Source organism: Odontomachus brunneus, unplaced genomic scaffold (genome assembly GCF_010583005.1).
Source record: "Odontomachus brunneus isolate Ranch 3 - 2012 unplaced genomic scaffold, Obru_v1 Obru_scaffold_015, whole genome shotgun sequence".
Lineage (NCBI taxonomy): Eukaryota > Metazoa > Arthropoda > Insecta > Hymenoptera > Formicidae > Odontomachus > Odontomachus brunneus.
The window spans coordinates 1,098,076-1,117,226 of record NW_022639465.1 but is presented as its reverse complement, the minus strand read 5'-3'; the positions used below and the strand labels follow the sequence as shown (position 1 = coordinate 1,117,226).

Genomic DNA, 19,151 nt, shown 5'->3' with positions numbered 1-19,151 from the left:
ACCTCGCACGCTGCCGAAAAGAAGATCGCGCATAGATCTTCACTTACGCGATACAGAAATATATCATTCTGCTACTAAGAAAATTCCTCAGTTTACTTTTCTTCTTCCAAGTAATGTTTATCTTCAGCAAGGAGTAATTTCCTCATAATAGTCTTGAAGCATACTCGACACCGATTTAGGAAAAAACCTGTTATCATATATTCAAAAGAAACAAAAATATTATAAAACTTTGTCGACTCTATGTAGTAAGTAAACCTAACTTTCGGCTTAATTTAATATTCTTGATTGAAATGTGCAGAACTTACGAGGATTTAGAATATATTTTGAAGAAATTGATGCTTATAATGAATTCATGATAGATTTGCGGATATAAACTCGTGAAATACTTGAAACATACTTGAAGTAATATTTACTTGAATGTAATGTTTTTGTGTACAGAAAAATATCATTCTACTACTAAAAAAATTTCTAACTGATCTTTTCTTACTAAGAAAATTCCTTATTCAGTTTACTTTTCTTCTTTCGAGTAATGATTATTTCTGATAAAGAATATTTTTATAATGATAGTCTTAAAAATATATTCATAAATTTAAGGAAAAAGTTTGTTATCATATATACTTAAAAGAATTTATTCTTCTTACAAAAATATTATAAAATTTTATCGAAAAGAAGATTAGTTCTCTCGATGTAGTAAGTAAGTAAGTCGAATTTTTATTTTAATTTAACATTCTGGTTTGAAATGCTAACATATTCAAAATATATGTTAAACGATATGATGCTCATAATGAACTTGTGATAATTTGCAGATATATAAATTCATGAAATACTTGAAACCGGTAACGCGTGCTCGAGCGTAGTATGCACTTTCTGTGTGCAGAGCTGCGTATCGACAGCGCTAATGCAAGTCCATCTTTTTATAATAACTACGACGAGGTAAATCGATGGACGCCTCATTTGAATGAGAACGAGTCGTTGCGTATTGGGAGGAGAGAGGGGGGTGCATCGTCGCGATGAAACGAAGGCTCTCACGAAATAATGCAAGATACTGTGTATTTTAAATATTTATTCCTTTTTTTTCATTCAAAGGACAATTTGTTTTCTTTTTTTTTATTATAAGATAACATTACCCTAAGCATCTTCGAGGGTTTGCACCCCGCTGTACCTAAATTACTTTTTATATAACATTTTTTTCATCTTCCGTTTTCACCGTTTTTCGTTCTCTACTGCAGACAAGTACCTCCTTCCCCCAAATTAGTTCTCTCTCTCTCTCTTTTTTTTCTCTTTCTTACTTTTTCGTAGCTCGATATCACTTATCGCAGTCAATTGTATATCGTTACTATATTCAACTTTTATTTCGTTTCTCCGTCTGCTCGTCTCGCCCCGTGTTGACTTTATACAAATTGATTTTGACAGTTTTATGGCATTTTACCGTCGGTGGTGAACTGAAAAGGTGTGATAAGCATTCTGGCGCGTCGAACGTCATCGGAACTGATCCACTTCGATCCATTTCTTGTTTCACGAACTTTTGCGATACAAAACGAAACGGAGGTGCCCCGTGAACAGCACACCTGTCGTTTTATCGTAACAGAAGACAGGTGCCCCGAGCTCCATACGAAATGAACGCAACGAATGCAACGTAATTACGCGCTCCAATGAAATTTCGGTAAAACAGAAGTTGCCTCGCGAAGAATGATTGTATGGTTTTCTTTTTCCTGTGTGGAGGGGAAGGGGGGGGGGGGCTCGCGTGTCCAGGCATTAGAAGTTGCCGGTAAATCTACGATATTGCCTTACGCACACACTCTGATAATTTCCCGACGCGAGTGCGTGTGACTGCAAATAACAAATGCCGAGTGGATGCCCGAAACGCCATCCACTCGGCAGATGAATTCGCTTCGCGACACACTTTACATATTTGTTGTCCGAAGAACGCGACTTTCGATGTACGCGAAGTATTCCTATACCGATATCAGTACGTGTCTTTGGCCTAATCACCCGAGCCCCGGCGACCGGGATGGGGATGCCGAAGAGAATAGAAGCAACTATGACGAGTTATGCTGCGAACTTCCGTTACACATTAACTTGGAAGACACGAAGGAATTGAATCGTGCCATGCCGAGCGACTACGACAATCCGTAGGAAACACGTGTAGGTATTACATCATGGCTGATTGTCAATCGATTAATCGTTCTCGCGCTGTATTGTAAGAACAGGGATATCGGTCACCAGCCGGCCTCTGCGTGTACTTAAACAATTATGTATGACGTATATATGCGCAGGAATACACATTATCTTCTTCGAATTTTCTTCCTCTCGACGCATTCAAATATTCACGCTCGCGTCCGAAGACCCGAGACTGGAGATAGATCGGTGACTTCCCGTCCGCTGAAGGATACCCCGATGGAAGTATATGCAATGATGTGTTTATTGTTACTGCTTTTTATCATGTAGACTTAAATTACAATTATTTATTACACTTCACTGGTTGGCTAGGTCGTCTATACAGACACCGGGAAGTCACTGATATATATATATGATGTATATATATATCACTGATGTATATTATATTATACATATACATATACATATACATATATATATTGTTTGCCGCACGTTACAACATAGTTTATCAACTGCGATACCCGAACACCGATCCCCGTTGTACTTTCCGGTGCGTCCATCACCACTTTGTCGACACTTTCGATCCTTAGGTGTTTTCTTTTTCACGTTTAATATCGCGACAATAATGTCCGCAATGTCATGACGTTCCGAAATTTAGCAAGGCAGAAACGCGGTGATGGATGCAGCGAGACGTACGAAGCGATGTGCGAGTCGATACATCATTAATGCACACACGTCACACGTAGCAATTAATGTATTTGTATTCGTGTACCCGAGCAAACTTCCATTCGCTGACACGCGTTTTTATAACAAAAACATTTCTCTCACTCTCTTTCTTTCTCTGTTTCTCTCTCTCCTCTTCTTTCTCTCTTCGTGTTTCTTGCTTTTATTATTTCTCTTCAAAGATAATCATAGCAAAGTTCTATACATTGACCACCGACGATAAATATCACATAACGAGGAAAGTTGTAGCTCGTTACTCGATTCTCGCGCAGTTTATTTGTTAGAAGCCCCGCACGCGTTGGCATACACGCGTCCGGAAAATCTAGCTACATCACAGGCGCCGTGTCTAGCTAATCGCTTTTCTATCCTTATTTTATTAACTATGTCCGGTGTGCTCGTGCACCGTACTTATCTCTCTTTCTCTTTCTCTCTCAAATGAATATTTGCCGCGCGTTGTTCGTCAATGATCCGCGATTAAACTGAGGGGACTCCAGGGGGATATTCAGTGACAAAAATATTAAAAGGTGTCAACAACGCAATCGCCGCATACGTACGTACGTACTTGCTCGCGCAGCGCAACGTGTGCGGGGCTCGGTTGTGTTTTATTTTTTTTTTTTTTTCAGGGGACCGCAAGGAAGGGTTCGGAGATATACCTGTTTCAACATCAGCGTAAGCAAAGATCGTAAAGTACATTACGATAATTACTACATAGTCGTGTGGCATCATTCGATCGGGCCTCGATGTAATTAAGGTCGCGCGTTTCCACGAAGAAGAACATAGGAAAGAAAGTAACGATGAGTCGTCTTTTATATTCGATACGCGAAAAAAATGTCTTTTACGCAAAGAGAACTCCCCCACCCCATACCTTTTTTCCCTTTCCTCCTTTGTTTGTAACAAACGTTCGTTTGAGGTTTTAAGAAATAATGTTAGTCTTAAAAACGATTATCTTATAAGTGTCTACATCTTGTGTCGAAAACTTGAATATAAATGTTGGAGTAGGTATATGACAGAACGATTTTCGCGATAGCCCCTGCGCGACAACTGTATCGTACGTAACAATTAGCTGACGCTGGTCAATAATCAGTTTCATTGCGTAGGGTATTGGTGTGGCATGGTATATGTTACCATAGTCGGCTGCTGGCCCGGTGGCAAGGGTGCGCTTGCTGTCGGAGGTGCAGCGGTTGCCTGGGCCGGTTGCCAAGTACCTGCACCAGGAGTAGGCATCCTCATGCTGTTCATGTATTGGGTCTGCTGTCCATAATATTGACCGTAATATTGGGCAGGTTGCAAGAATTGCCCTTGCATCTGTGGGTAGCCCTGTGGATACCAGTAACCCATCTGCTGGCCGTATCCGTAGGGATATTGTCCAGCTCCTGCTGTCACCTGTTGTACAAATAATTTTCATAAAAATTTTTAACTTTATAATGGGTACAATGCATGTACGTATGTGTGATATGAAAATATAAATTATACAAATTTTAGGTAATTAATGCCCTCAATCTTAATTCTCAAAGATTTCTATAATTGACTGCAGAGAGAATGAATCTTCCCCTCCCCCCAAGATAGAGATATATAAATCTAATATAAAAGATAAACTTAACAATATCTATATAAAAGGTAAACTGTGAATAATTTGTGTAGATCTAAGTAAGATATGGAATTTCTTAAGAAGATGCTAGATACCGACATACTGCAGATTTATATATTGCTCTATTTTCCTATTTGGTCATATAAAATTGCAAATGCTCATACAGAATAAAAGTACAAATATCAATGAATGTTGGAATATATACTCCATATGTATGAAAAATTAAGAAATTTTTGTTTACAAAATTTGCTGTTTTAATTGATACAATTTATTTATACTATTTATTTCTATTTTTACTCTGTATAAACATTCGCAATTCTATTCTAATCAAATAGGAAAACAGCACAAAATTTAAAAGCTGCATTGTGTCAGTATTCAGCATTCTCTTTTATAGTTTTTCAACTAGATACTTTTACATATACATCAAAGGATGAGTTAAGAAATGAAAAACTTGCACTGCATTATTATAGCTTCCCGGATCGTGCGGTAACTTTTCTTTCAAATCGACGTTTTATCTTATTCAATCACACAGAAATCTTTCTTCATACTCAAAGTTACAAAAAAACAAAATTATTTTGACAGAATTATGCAAACATATGTAATAAAACAAAATGTGTATTATTATTTGCACAAATTTAAAGGTTTATTATTTGTAAAACATTAAAAATTTATATGATATAAATATATTTGTGTTAATTTATTTTTAGTTTTTTTTTTTAAGTTTTTTAAGTCTTTACGTTAAAACAAATTACTTTTACTAATTTGTGTGGGGAAGATGGTAATAGTAAAAGTAATAAGAATTGTAGTTGCATATTTTACAAAATTGCTGTTGCGTCACTATAGTGGTTTCCCGGATTGTAAGGGTTAACGTGTTCTTATGAAAATGTTGGATAAATATATGCAGATATGCATAAGCTATATAAAATTTTGGCAGAATCTCGACTGTAAGTACATATATAGGGTTTAATTTTAACAAAAGGCATTTTAACAATGCTTTTTATTTTACAAAAGAGTAGAAATAGAATAATGCCTTAAAAAAAAAAAACTTGTCTCATAACAATATTAGTTCCCTTCTACCAATTGTCTCCAGTTACCTGAGATATTTTTTAATCTGATTGAATATAAATTGTTACCAGCCCCAGTATCCCCTGAAAGAACTAACCTGTTGAGCTTGGTGATTGGCGTTAGGACCAACGCTATTTGGGTCACCGTTCTCTTTTCCCCAAAAACATTTAACGATGCTACCATTGATTTCTGTATTATGCGTCGACTCGATGGCGTGTGTCGCAGCTTCCTTAGTTGTAAACTTAATGAAGGCATATCCCTTCTCCTTAAACACTCTTATGTCTTGAATGGTGCCAAAAGGAGAAAACGTTTTCTTTATCAACTCGTCTGTGATACCGTTTGTAAAACCTCCACAATACACAGTACAATTGGTCGGACTACTTTGGTTGTACACCTGTTGAGAACAATATGTATTTAGAATCATTACACAAGGCATCGCATTGACTGAAGTATACAAGCTAAACCGGTTTCCTTAAAACATCACATCTATAGCCCTCATATTCACAGTTATCATTAGCTGTCTAAGTCTATAATGGCAGCCTATAATGTCAGCCTGTAATTATAGCCTACAATTATAGTGATTCTCTATTATAAGTAATATCAAGATTGCAGCCATAATTGGCATATTTGAAAGATAAGGATACAAAACTAGAAATACAAATGAGTGTTTCCACACAAGCTTCCTCAGAGCAAATGTAACTGAATTGCATCTAACTCACAAGTGAAGTAACAAAGGCTGTGGATATAGGCTAGGTAGCTTTGCTGCTATAATCACTGATAAGCACTCTATACGACAAATGTCACAAGGTTTATGCACATCGTCCAAAAATAACACAGCACAACCAACATGACTAACTAATGAACTAACTGATCGACTTACTGACTGACTGACGTACCTCTTCGTAGTTAGGTTTACTATTATTCGAATGTCTCGGCCTCTCCGACCTGGGAGGCGGTGGTTTCCTGGTGGACCAGTTCGTCCTGATGCTGCGGGAGCCCAACCATTGGCCGTTCATCGCCGCAATCGCTGCCTCGGCCTCGGACTTCTTGACAAACGATACAAATGCGTATCCTTTGCTCTTTAAAGTTTGAGGGTCACGCACGATTCTGCAATTGCTGATTTCGCCGAACGGCGCGAAGGCCTCCTTCAGAGTTTGCGTCTCGATCTCCGGCGAAAGATCGCCCACGAATATGTGATGATGATTGCTGGTGTCGAGCTTCGGCTGATTCCCCGGGCTGGTTGCCCAGTTAACCTTCATCTCCTTGTCCAGGAACGAGCGCTTGTTCATGGCGGCCAGCGCCGTGGCCGCGCACTGGTGGTTCGTGAACTCAACGAAAGCATACGGATCGTTGCCGGGTTCGCGGATGATCTTGCATCCTTTGACCGCGCCGATCTGCGAGAAGAGCGCGCACAAAAGGTCCTCGGACACCGTGGTGTCCAGGTTGCCCACGTACAAGGTACGCGGATTACTTTCCTCGCTCATGTTCGCGCGCTGCTACGGACACTGCCGCAGCGAACACACACACACACACACTTGGCTTACCGTTGGCACGCTCTCGCTAGCTCTACCTAGCAGCTCGTTGATAATACGTACGATTTCGTACAATTGTATGCTCTGTAGCACGCTGTCTGTCTCTCTCTCTCTCTCCCACCCTCTATCTTTCTTTCTTTCTTTCTCTCTCTCCCTCTCTCTCCCCTCTCACTCTTTCTCACTCTTTCTCGCCGCTCGGTTCACTCGCCTCCTCTCGTTAAGGTAGATGAGCTAGCCGACTCGCTCTCACGCGCTCGAGGCTACCTAGCGCTGCCTAGCTTCCTGCAACGCGTTACTACACAGCTACCCGCGGGAAGACGACTACCGTGGCGATTACTTCACGCCACTCGTGCCGCCGTGCTGCGTGCATCCAAGTGCTCGCCAGCAGCAGCAACATCGGACGCCGAGCGTCAGGCCGTTACTTTTTTCCCTCGCCTCGCGCACAACAGCACACGGCAATAAGAACGCGAAGCTACACCCAGCCTCTACGTCATACTAACATAAAATGGCCGCCCCGCGCCGCGCCGCACCGCGCCGCTCACGGCCCGCTTTCCCTTCGACGACGCGCGTGCTAACGTGAGGCGCGTGAGAGAAACGTGTCTGCGAGAATGTCTCACGGCGCACCGTCCGCTGTCCGTTGGGATTCCCCTCGCGAGAACGTTCGCGGTAACCGCAACGCGCGACCAAACACCAACAAACACAACTATCGACGCTCCGACACGGAAAAGACACGTGCTTTTGTATCATCCGTCGAGCTTTCGTAACAGGTAGCGCGAAAACTCACACAAACCACGAGCCTTGCAAAATTCATTCGTTACGTCGCAATCTCTGGGTTCCCCGCCGAGCAGCGCTGCCGTCTGTCAACGATAGAAACCATGCTTGACGATAACGTTATGTCAAATTCACATCGTAATGGCTCCTGCATACAGGACGCGGTAATACTTGCCACGCGGCGGAAGTCCGCGCGATAGCCAATATGTTGTTTTTCCGTAAGAGCTAGAAGGTTATTACGGAAAGCAGCATATTGATTGGTTGTCGCGCAAACTTTTGCCGCGCGGCAAAAGGCATTTAAGGCGCTACATTTAAGGCATTTTTATCGATAAAAGAGGATTCAGAATATGGACCAGAAAGCTTATGAGCCACTTTTAGAGGCTCATTTATCGTTAAAAGTTTATCATTAAAAGAGAATATGAACTCAGAATATGGGCCAAAGGGTTTGTTCCATATATATGGTGAACTCCAGCAAAATGTTGCGGCGACCAATCAGAAACCAGGCGCAGGTTAGGCTGCGGCAAGCGCCAGTATGCGCTTGGCTTCTGACTGGTTACCATAGCATTTTGCCGCATATATGAAGCAGACCCTTTAAGGCTCGTCTACAATAGAAGTCGTAGAGTCGTAAAGAGTCGTAAGTCGTAGAAATTGACCAATCATAGTTGGACTCGAGAAGAATAATTGACTCAGTGATTGGTCAATTTCTACGACTTACGACTCTTTACGACTCTACGACTTCTATTGTAGACGAGCCTTTAAGGGCTACCTACAATAGAGCGGGTGGGACCCGATTGACTACGATTCGACCTAGTAATTCACTAGATAATTCTTTTCATTGGTTGGTTGTGTCCAATCGTACCGCGGTCAATCGGGACGCTTCCCAATAGAGCATCGTATGTCGTATAGTAAGAAATTGACCAATCACAATCGATTATTCTTATAAAACTCCAGTATGATTGGTCAATTCCTTACTGCTACGGCGTACGATTTTCCATTGTAGATCGTTATGGAGGATTTACACCGCGTCCGATGTCCGACGTAGATGTCTGATATCCAATAGGAGAATAGCTTTCTAATAGAGGATTCAATTCTCCATTGGAAAGCTATTCTTTTATTGGATATCGGACGTCGTACGTCGGACATCGGACGCGGTGTGAATCCTGCATTAGTCTGTTTGTTTTTGAAGAATCATGGACATAAAAATATTTAGACAGAGCATATTTCCGTGGAGTTGAAGCTTAAAGAGACGTCTACATTGGAAGTAAATAGCAAGAAGTAGGAAGTAAGAGTAAGAAATTGACCACAGTCGAATGTGAGAAGAATAATCAACTATGATTGGTCAATTTCTTATTCTTACTTCCTACTTCTTACTGTTTACTTCCAATGTAGACGTCTCTTAAAGCCTATTCTACAATGGTAGTAAGCAGTAAAAAGTAAAAAGTAAGTGTGATAGAGGATTCATACTGCATTTGATATCTCCAACGTATGACTTCCGATATCCAATAAAAGAATAGCTTATTAATAAAGAATTCAATTCTTCATTGGAAAGTTATTAGCTGCATTCAACAGACTCAACAGTTGCATAACAGTTGAGCAATTCGTCAATGTAATTGACATCGGTCTAGACATCGGACGCAGTATGAATCTTCCGTTAGTCATAACTATTTTTAAAAATAATCGACTATGATTGGTCAACTTGTCTACGACTTATGACTATCCCGATAACCAAATGTTTACACGATGATCGTACGGTGCGTGCATGCTGTCGTTGTGCTATCCAGCTGCAGCTGCATATGACAAGTACAACATATTGACATGGCGTGCGAGTATTGTGAAAGCTCTGTGCATAAATATGATGGCACGTTTGGTTATCCGTCAACGTATATTACCTTACGTGATGCATCTATTTATAATAAAATTCTTATTTTTAATAAAAAATCTGCAGAAACGATTGCAACTAGTCATCTTATGTTGATTTTAAATGAAATTTAGCTTTTTTTATTTGATTTCTCACTATTTTACACCTGAAAATTTACTTAATACTGGTCGGACTCGAAACCTCCGAAGTGCTGGGATTCTGTAAGGGCCCTTGCAGAATGCCAGGCAACAGGCAATAGGAACAGAGAAAAGAAATTCTGATTGGTCAATTATTTCTATTCCTTGTTCCTATTGGCTATTGCCTGTTCCTATTGCCTGTTGCCTGGCATTCTGCAAGGGCCCTAACTCGTTATTGAAGTTAACGACAATTTCGTTATCGTTGCGCAGCTTTTGAATACCATAGAAAAGCTGCGCAACGATAACAAAACTTTCGTTAACTCCAATAACGAGTCACAGAATAGGGCTACAGTGCTGGAATTCTGTAACTCGTTATTGGAGTTAACGACGGAGTTTCGTTATCGTTGCGCAGCTTTTGTATACCGTAGAAAAGCTGCGCAACGATGACGAAACTGTCGTTAACTCCAATAACGAGTTACAGAATCCCAGTACTGGGGCCCTATTCCCAGTACTGGGGCTACAGGTTCCTAATCTATCACCTTGGCTACGGCGCTATTTCTGTAACTGATATTAAATGTTTTTATTATCCCTATATGCAGCCGAAGCAATAATTATAATTTTCTTATAATATTATTTAGTACAACTACAAAAATAAACTCTTTAGTTTAAATATTTCATATAATAAAAGATCAGATATAATAAAAGATTTCATATAATATAATAAAAAAGAAGTCAGAGATATATAGAATGTAATATTCATGAAATATTTATGTAAAATATATTGACATTACAAAGGTCATTACAAATACTTAGTTGTTGACGAATTTTACAACAGTTGCAAAGCAGCTTTCTCTACTGAACGCAGCCATTAGATATGATCAAACAAGGTGATGGTGGTATGGATTGTCTTCATTCAAATTGTATCTCATTTTTTCGTTTTGTGATTTCTCTATTTTTATAGCCTTCCCCGTAATGTATCAGACATATTATAAAAGAAAATGGAATATCCTATTGTAAACATTATTTTTGTTTACATAATACATAACTTCAAAATACAGCAATACTTCTGTTAAAATCATGTCGTGCGATTGCGCGAATAGACAGGCTGCGTTCCGTTTCATGTAGAGAACCTCTAGCACAGAGAATCGTCAACTTGGTCACGTGACCAGCTGATTGGCTGGCATAAATATATACGGATTTAGACATTGTGACGCCAATGCAGAACAAATGCTTATATATATATGGTTTTGCATCGGCGTCGCAATGTCCAAATCCGTACATGTTATGCCAGTCAATCGCTGAGTAGCTGATCACATGACCAAGTTGGCGATTCTCTGTACTAAAGGTTCTCTAGTTTCATGCATATGTGCGCATTTATCTATAGTTCATATCACGTATACTGTAGAAAATGCGCGCATAATACCTGAAACAGAACGCAGCCATTGGCTGCGTTCAGTAGGAGAAACCTGCTTTGCAATTGTGTAAAATTCGTGAATCTGATTGGTATATGCTCTTGGATTTAACCAAAATTAAGAGCATACTCCAATCAGATTCACGAATTTTACAACGCAGCTTTCTTTGCTGAATGCAACTATTGATTTGAATAAGTTTGATTTTGACGTGGCGAGAACGTGTTATTTTGATTTGTTTAAGAAACGAAAACGCCAAAAGAGTTCTTTTATAACAATAGTTCTTTTTTATAAACATGCATTCTTTATGTGTTTGTTGCAGAAAAGACTAATTTCCTTCAATGTAACGCTACATTAATAAAAATTACAATATACACATGGTTTCACAGATTATATATTTGGTTATTTTCATTAGTAAGTATATTTATATATATATATATATTGATGTATATAATTAACATGTGTGTTAACGTTATAGATCGTACGATCGAAATCGTAGTTCTCGTTGTAATAAAATGTGATGTTTCTTCCTAAACTCTATAATACTTTGCAATTATAAACTTCAAAATAGAATCAACATTGTTCTTTTAAAATGCAATTGATATTGTACAATCATGAGATGTATAACGTTAACAATTGAGCTGTAGGGAGAACGAAGCTACTTGGCTACCGGGGTAAGTTGGCAAAACCGAGTATTTCCGCTATTTTCTAATAAGTCAGAATTAAACAAGCAAGATTTATAAACATGGCCAAAAATGGCTTTGAAATCTTTGCTTGCTTGAAATATTCTGAAATATGTTAAAGAACAGTAGAAATAATCGATTTTGCCAATTCACCCTAATTTTCCTTATACAAAATTTTTTAACCAACTAGCCCCAGTCTCCCCTATCTAACTTAAAAATATATATAGTATGCTAGTCATAGATAAATCTTATAATATGTCACGTATATTATATATATATAATATGTATATATATAACTGGCCAAGTATGAGAAATATATAAATTGGACATCCTATGAGTATTAAGTGAATTCTATGTATCAAGTGTTACAAATATATTACAGCTACTCTATATAGTTAATATTATATTTTTACGACAAGAATACACATATCTTCGTTTAAATGACTGCCATATATATTACTGTTACATTATTTGTAATATATATATTTTAGTAATAAAGATATACAGAGATATGTATGTATTATATATTGTCACATTATTCCACTTATTATTACACGACTCATTGCACAAATTTAACAGAATAGTATTGTACGAATAGTATTTTATTTAATGAGCGTGATCATTTCCATGTTTGTCTGAGGTAAATAATAATTTACTAACAATATTGCACATTTTGTTCCCGATAGTGATGTATTCGATAGAAATGTCAAGAAGCTATAAAATATAGAAATATGAAGATGAGAAAGTCATATATAATTTTTGAATAATGATAAGAAAAGTTGAAAAAATTCAATAAAATGATACAGATGATAAATCTGTATTATCTTTTAAATATTTACTATTGTTTTCTAGTGTGTGTGTGTGTGTGTGTATGTATGTGTGTGTGTGTGTGTGTGTGTTGCAACTGCTGACAAAATATAAAATAATTGTAAAAAATTAGATTCACAATTTAACTAACACAATTCGAAAAGCAAATTAAAGAAGTATATTAAATAAAAAAAGTTATAAAAATTTTTTGAAACATTTCACATCAGTTATTTTAAACTAAATATTGCTAATACAATTGTTAAATTCCATTATGGATAACATATACAATATAGACTTCTAACTATTTTTGTTTTTTATTCTTATATAGGTATAATATAACAAAAGCAATATTTTAGAGAGACAGCTACATCAATAAAAGGCAAATTGTTTTTCATCTCTGTGTCTCTATTTCTATTTCTTACATAAAATACACATAAGAAATGAAGTAAAAATAATATTTAATATAATGCTGTCCCACTAAAGATGTGCTCTCTATCCTAGTACATAAATGATGTGACGCTTACATCTTTTTTTTTTATTTTTCTTACGCAAAATTTTGTTTTATACGAGTTAAACAAAATCTATAAACTTAAACTGCATATGTATAGAGTTCATTGGTTTGCCGCTATTCAGTCTTTTACAAATATTAAAGAGATGATACATAATATAAAATCTATACTCAAACGATGTCATGTCTTGTGTGTTAGATCATGCATGCAAACATATTTAAATAATGTAAAATGTATAATTTCAGTGATCTAACTCGCGGTAATCTACTAAAATAGTAATTCTAATAGATGAAAAGAATACTTTGTATTTACATTAAATTTAACAAAATTAAAAAGATAGAAAAATAAAACGGGGGAGAACTACTGTCGAAATAGATATATGTAAAGTAATAAAAAGTTTGAGAGGAAATGAACTTGATGCGCTATACAAAAATATGTACAGTTATTGTTGAAGATATACAGAAATAATGATGCGTACAATATCTGATACTGTCGCTATGACGTCAAAGCCTGCGATCTACAACGTTTGAAATTGCGTGACAAGAGTCTTGGTTGCTTTGGCAATATCGTAAGCGCATGAACGTACTTGCTGCAGACAACGATCCATGTGCTCGGCATCACTCGTGCATCTTTGAAGGCCGGAACATTCCGCTTGAAGTCTCCCGGTATTGCCGTTCAATTGGCGTAATGCAGATCTAATATTCTCCTCTATAGGATTCTACGATAATTTGATATTTTAAGCTTCCGTGATGTTGTCCAATACTTCGTTTATTTTCCGAGATTGGAACGTGTCTTCCTTGTATTTTGAATATTTCAGTTCATGGAACGTCGAAACCAAATACAAGGAAGACGCGATCTAATCCTGGAAAACAAACAAAGTATTCTATGATACAATAGAAGTGAAAGTCTTTCCCGCAATTTGATAGACAGGTGCTTCCACGAAACAAAAAAAACAAAGTACAGTAAATTTTACCTGAGGAAATATGGCGGTCAATTCAGCAACAGCAACGCGTATTCTTTCCGCACAAGGGACAAAAGCTTCTCGTTGGTTCGGATCTTGCATGGCTAACCACAGCTCTTGGATCCGCCTGGTAACTTGTTCCGTTCGTCGAGTCACTTCTTCGCTGGGCGGAAGATTAGGAGCACCACATTCCCACAGGCTCTGCGTGTTATTCCGCGATAATGATTCCGCGTCGCGCTTCGTCTGGAAAACGAAGAGACACGATATAGTGTACGGCGTTTTCTCTCGTTCCAAGTTGCTACAGAGAGAAATATTTACTTGGCAAATGGTTGTCGACCACGACGCCGGTTTCCGTAAGCCTTCTCTCGTTTCGTACATAGACGCCGGTCGTTGATTACCTCGGATAGTAGATGTCTTGATGTCGTGCACTGGCTCCAGTTCTGGTTCTTGTTCTCCACCAACGTGTCCGTTTATATTGCCATCGCCGGAATTCTTTACCTGAATCAACGTCGTCGATTTTTTAATTATTCATGCATATCATATAATGTATAAAGTTTCTTCTTAAATGTTCAACACAAATTACACACATGTGGACGTGTCATCAAAGGGAAAATATTGCTTGTCGCGTGTTAAATAAAATCTTATGTAGTTACTTGTAACATGTGTTTCAATTCGCTGTTCTCTTGAGTGAGCTGCTCAACCGTGATCTGTAAAGTATGCACTTGCTCGCGCAGATCTTGTACAGTTGATTCGGACAAGGTCAGTTGTTTCTTCAAGACTTCTACCATGGATGGGAGACCCTTAGCCATCGGTGTAAATGCTTCCTGAAACAACGTACCGCAATCACAACGCTTGCTTCAGACTCGTGTCAAGCAAGGAGCGTAGAGCATGTTACAATGATCACGCAAAGTAAATGTTATATAATGCTATACGCATTATTATTATTATGATGTTATGAACGCATAAATCATGTCGTTTAGTGGTGTATGGACTGCAAAGTGTGAATCAACGCCCAATAGCTCATTAATGTCTCAGAATGGTCAAATTCGACGCTCTTGGCAATGGTTGCACATGCACAAACAGACCTGTGCACTTGCCTAATAACACTGCCTACAGAAAAGCCACGTGCTCAGCCAATTCCTTATTCCTCTTTTTGTTACTAGTGCCGGTACCTTCAATATTTTATCAGACAGCGATAAAACATATCAATATGATTTTTTCTATCTTTATCACAATTTTTTATTTAAAGAAATATAAACTTACACAAGATATATCTTAATATCAGCTTGTGTATTATATATATCTGATCTATAATATCCGAACTATTTATCTTTGTAATTCGAAAACATTAAGTTTCGGATAATATTTTGCAAAAGGAAAAAAATTTCAAAATTTCGTGAAGATTATGATATTTTAAGGGCAGGAAGTTGTTTTGAATTATCTATTTACACAAGAGAAAAACAAGCATCTTGTGAGACGTATATTCCAACTTATATAAAATTGTTTAATACAATCTAAACTACTATTCCAAAACTATTACTCAAAACTGTGCAAAATCGCGCTTGTTAAAGTTGTTTTTAAGAAGTTGTTTTTGACGAAGAGCTCAATTATCTCGGATTGAATTCAAGACTATTGTAGTATGTTCCTACCTCGTTATCGACTTTGGGTTGATTTGAAACGTCAGACGAAGTATTATCTGTAGATGTCAAAGCGTAGTCATCATCAGACGCGACACTGTCGTACAAAGGCTCGTCATCGGAAACCTGTGATCCGTGTTTACCGAGTTGTTCTTTCCGAAGTATAGATACCGCAGGATCTAAAGCGCAATAGATATTAATATAATAAAATGTTGAAGATTGCATTACGAAGAATGCTCTTTCGTAGTATTACTTTGAAGTGTGTTGTTAGAAAGCATATGTCTTCGGCCCGCCTCCACCAGTAAATCTACAATGAGAGTGGTGAATTCTTTCGGCGTAAATCTTGCTAACTTTTGTCTTCCTTGATTCCTCGTGGACGATATCTGCGGATTAACCGGCAGGAATGGTACGGTACACTTCTCCGGAAGGGATGCAGTCGAAAACCAAACTACAGGAAATATGAGACATTAATCTGTTTGCTATATGTTTTTAGCATATATTTCTCTCTCAATGGACCTTTTTTATTAAAATCAATTTTAACCCTTTGAGTACAAAGTAACGCAACGAAAAAACATTTTGTGTGGCTAGAGCTCGGCAAGATTGTCCAACATTTTGTCTATGGCTGGTAATATCAGATAGAAAAAAAATAAATTATATTAATAACAAATTATAACAAAATAATAATTATAATAAAAATGAATTAGTGCTCTATTTTAAACGTAATAAAGCCTACAATTGAAATTTTGTTGCTAACAATTTGAGAAAGTGAATGTACAAATAAGAGTTCTTAAAAAAACACGAGTAATTTAAGACTGAATGTATATATATACCCATAACACTCAAAGAGTTAAACTTGAATTACATTATAAGTTTAAGTAACCTTTACTTACCCTTCCGTAGGAATAGCATAACATAAATACATGAGATACCTCATTAGTAATCTAAATTAATTTATTTCATATACAATATGAAGTACGAGAATACTGGATATGATTTAAAGACACTCACTTGTTTCTGTTTCTCGGCGATCTACCTCATCGTAAACATCCATAGCTAATTCCTCCAATAAGTGGTTGGGTAACTAAATAAGAAAAAAAGTGAATTAAAAACACAGTAACAATAAACTCATTAAATTTTGAGTAATGTGTATTCCTACAAACCATTTGTAGTCTATTTCTTCTTTCTAAAGCCAGCTCGTTCTTGTCAACATTAGAAGCCAAGTCAGAAATAATGAGATGTTCATCACCTCGATGATTTGGCTTACGAGAGCATACATGGTATGTTAATCTATCTGTTACTTCATACATGCATTCAATTATGCGCTCAGACAAATCAATATGTCCTGCCATTCTGGAATAATAACAAGAACAAATGAAAAATCTGACTATGAAATATTCTTAGATTGCATATTAAACAATCATTATTTACTTAGCAATATCAGCGGCTGTCTGATCATTTAAATCTATTACGCTTGGATTTGCACCATTAGCTATTAAAAGTTCTACTTGAAGAACTTGCCCAGCACGAGCTGCAACGTGCAAAGGAGTAGTTCCTTTCTCCTGGAAACATTATATTTGATTTTACAAAAATGTTTTCATGACAACATAATTGTATTATATATAACAATTTATATATATTTACAGGAATAATATAAATCTCTGAAATAAATTTGTGTTAAAGCAGTACCTTGTAAAAGTAATTGGGATTAGCTCCCTGTGCCAATAGCCTCAATGAAGTCTCTAAATTGCTTGTGCGAACACTACTGTGCAACTGTCTATTGAGTTCTTCTTCAGTACAACATTCTTCCTTACTCGGTCGTAATATAAAGGCCAAATGTTGATGCTTTGCTTTAATAAACTCTGCCTTTATAGGACTGTAATATAACAAAGAACATGGTCATGCATCAGGAAAATATGCACAGAGCTAGTAATTACAAATATATCTAATATCTAAAGATAAAAGAGTTACAAATCTAATACCCAAAATTAAAAGAATTAACAAAATAGTGACAACCCCAATGGATTCCACATACTTGTAAGTGAGATGTCTCATTTATAGGATAGAACAATATATGATCAAGATTACTAACTGTAGAGGATCCTTGGCCTGTGGTTTTCTTCTACTAATCTTTGAGTTACTAGGATCTAGCAGGGAATGTTCCCAAATACTATTGGCTCCATTATCATTCAATGTATGCACCATCTAAAATATTTATACGATTATTTTGAGTGATATAATGCATAAGCTAAAGAACTGAGAAATATCACAGAAACTTTTCTTTACACTTTGAATACTATATACTGACATTCAATAGCTGTGTATTCCAAGTACTCTTATGCAATGACTTAATATGCGACACATGACGACCCAGGCTACGATGAATCCCGCAACAATCATCGCATAACAGAATAGCTCTATTTATTGATGCCCATCCTGGCTCTATAAAACAGCATATTAATCCTATAGTATTCTCTTAATTGAACAAACGTTGTTAGGCAGAATTCTATTACACAAATAAACTTAAATAGATATACATTTAACATTTTATTACTGAAGCTATTGCTTCAAATCAAAGCAATACCTAAGAGCATTTTTAACAGAACGCTCGACAGATCGAGTTATATATCTTATGGTGTATCAAAAGGGACATTAAATTCATTGTAGCTATAGGGCAGGTTTGTAATTATAAACAAAAATGATGCGCTCACCGAGTGCCCCGCAATCGGCGCACACGTCTGCGCTCACTCTGTGCTTGGGACGTGCCATACTTTTTTCTCCGCTCAGTTAGTGACACTCTCGCGCATTATATTTCGCAACGCGAGCACACGACATAATCAACAATCGACGAAGAAGGCGAATGACGACGACAATTTGGCACGGGCGTATAAACGCGAATCGAGTGTCATTATGCTCTTATTACGAGGCATTCGGAAGGAGACAGAAAAAATTGCTCTAGCACGATCGCATCGCCCGTCAGCGGCGAACTCTTCCACCATCTCGCGCCCAAACTCATTCAGAGACTTGTCGATAATGTAGGGCTCAATAGAGACAATCGATCGGTCTATAATAGAATTGCAGTTTTGATTTTTTAGGTTTTCGCGGTGTCCATGCATATTAGATTTAGTTTCCGGGTTTCCTCCCTGATGAAGCAGACTAAAATGTTCGCGAAACGTCGAAATCAAACAAAGATGAATTTACGCGGTTCAAACCCGGAAACCAAATCTAATAAGAATTGCAGATTTTTTTTTCTATTTATTTATATTTGGAAATATATAAAATTTCTTAATATCATTCTTGTATATCATATTCTTGTATATCATTCATTTCTCAGAAACATTCGTTCGTACAAATGT

At 37.3% G+C, this 19,151-nt stretch overlaps 2 protein-coding genes across 2 annotated transcripts; both read right to left on the bottom strand.

Annotated features, from left to right (window-relative positions):
* Window positions 1-1,048: 1,048 nt before the first annotated feature.
* Window positions 1,049-7,876, bottom strand: LOC116841371 (nucleolysin TIAR). Its single transcript, XM_032809199.1, has 3 exons — window positions 6,391-7,876; window positions 5,592-5,888; window positions 1,049-4,224 (listed from the first exon to the last, which is right to left on the bottom strand). The coding sequence occupies exons 1-3, from the start codon at window positions 6,976-6,978 to the stop codon at window positions 3,928-3,930; spliced, it is 1,182 nt and encodes a 393-aa protein (XP_032665090.1). The 5' UTR covers window positions 6,979-7,876; the 3' UTR covers window positions 1,049-3,927.
* A 3,701-nt stretch (window positions 7,877-11,577) lies between these two features.
* On the bottom strand, window positions 11,578-18,959 carry LOC116841373 (ARF GTPase-activating protein GIT1). The gene is made up of 13 exons (XM_032809202.1): window positions 18,507-18,959; window positions 18,104-18,237; window positions 17,888-18,000; window positions 17,485-17,671; window positions 17,227-17,357; window positions 16,959-17,148; window positions 16,807-16,879; window positions 16,052-16,246; window positions 15,811-15,977; window positions 14,815-14,985; window positions 14,480-14,659; window positions 14,174-14,404; window positions 11,578-13,918 (listed from the first exon to the last, which is right to left on the bottom strand). The coding sequence occupies exons 1-13, from the start codon at window positions 18,562-18,564 to the stop codon at window positions 13,718-13,720; spliced, it is 2,031 nt and encodes a 676-aa protein (XP_032665093.1). The 5' UTR covers window positions 18,565-18,959; the 3' UTR covers window positions 11,578-13,717.
* Between the last annotated feature and the right edge of the window lie 192 nt (window positions 18,960-19,151).

Bases quoted from the DNA above. Each gene is read 5' to 3' on its own strand.
- LOC116841371 (XM_032809199.1), bottom strand. From the start codon at position 6,978: ATGAGCGAGGAAAGTAATCCGCGTACCTTGTACGTGGGCAACCTGGAC. The intron at 5,889-6,390 runs GTACGTCAGTCA...TGTTCTCAACAG, and splicing joins GTAAACCTAACTACGAAGAG to GTGTACAACCAAAGTAGTCC. The intron at 4,225-5,591 runs GTTAGTTCTTTC...TTTGTACAACAG, and splicing joins CCAATCACCAAGCTCAACAG to GTGACAGCAGGAGCTGGACA.
- LOC116841373 (XM_032809202.1), bottom strand. From the start codon at position 18,564: ATGGCACGTCCCAAGCACAGAGTGAGCGCAGACGTGTGCGCCGATTGC. The intron at 18,001-18,103 runs GTCAGTATATAG...TAAATATTTTAG, and splicing joins GGAATACACAGCTATTGAAT to ATGGTGCATACATTGAATGA. The intron at 16,880-16,958 runs GTTTGTAGGAAT...TTTCTTATTTAG, and splicing joins GAAGAAATAGACTACAAATG to TTACCCAACCACTTATTGGA.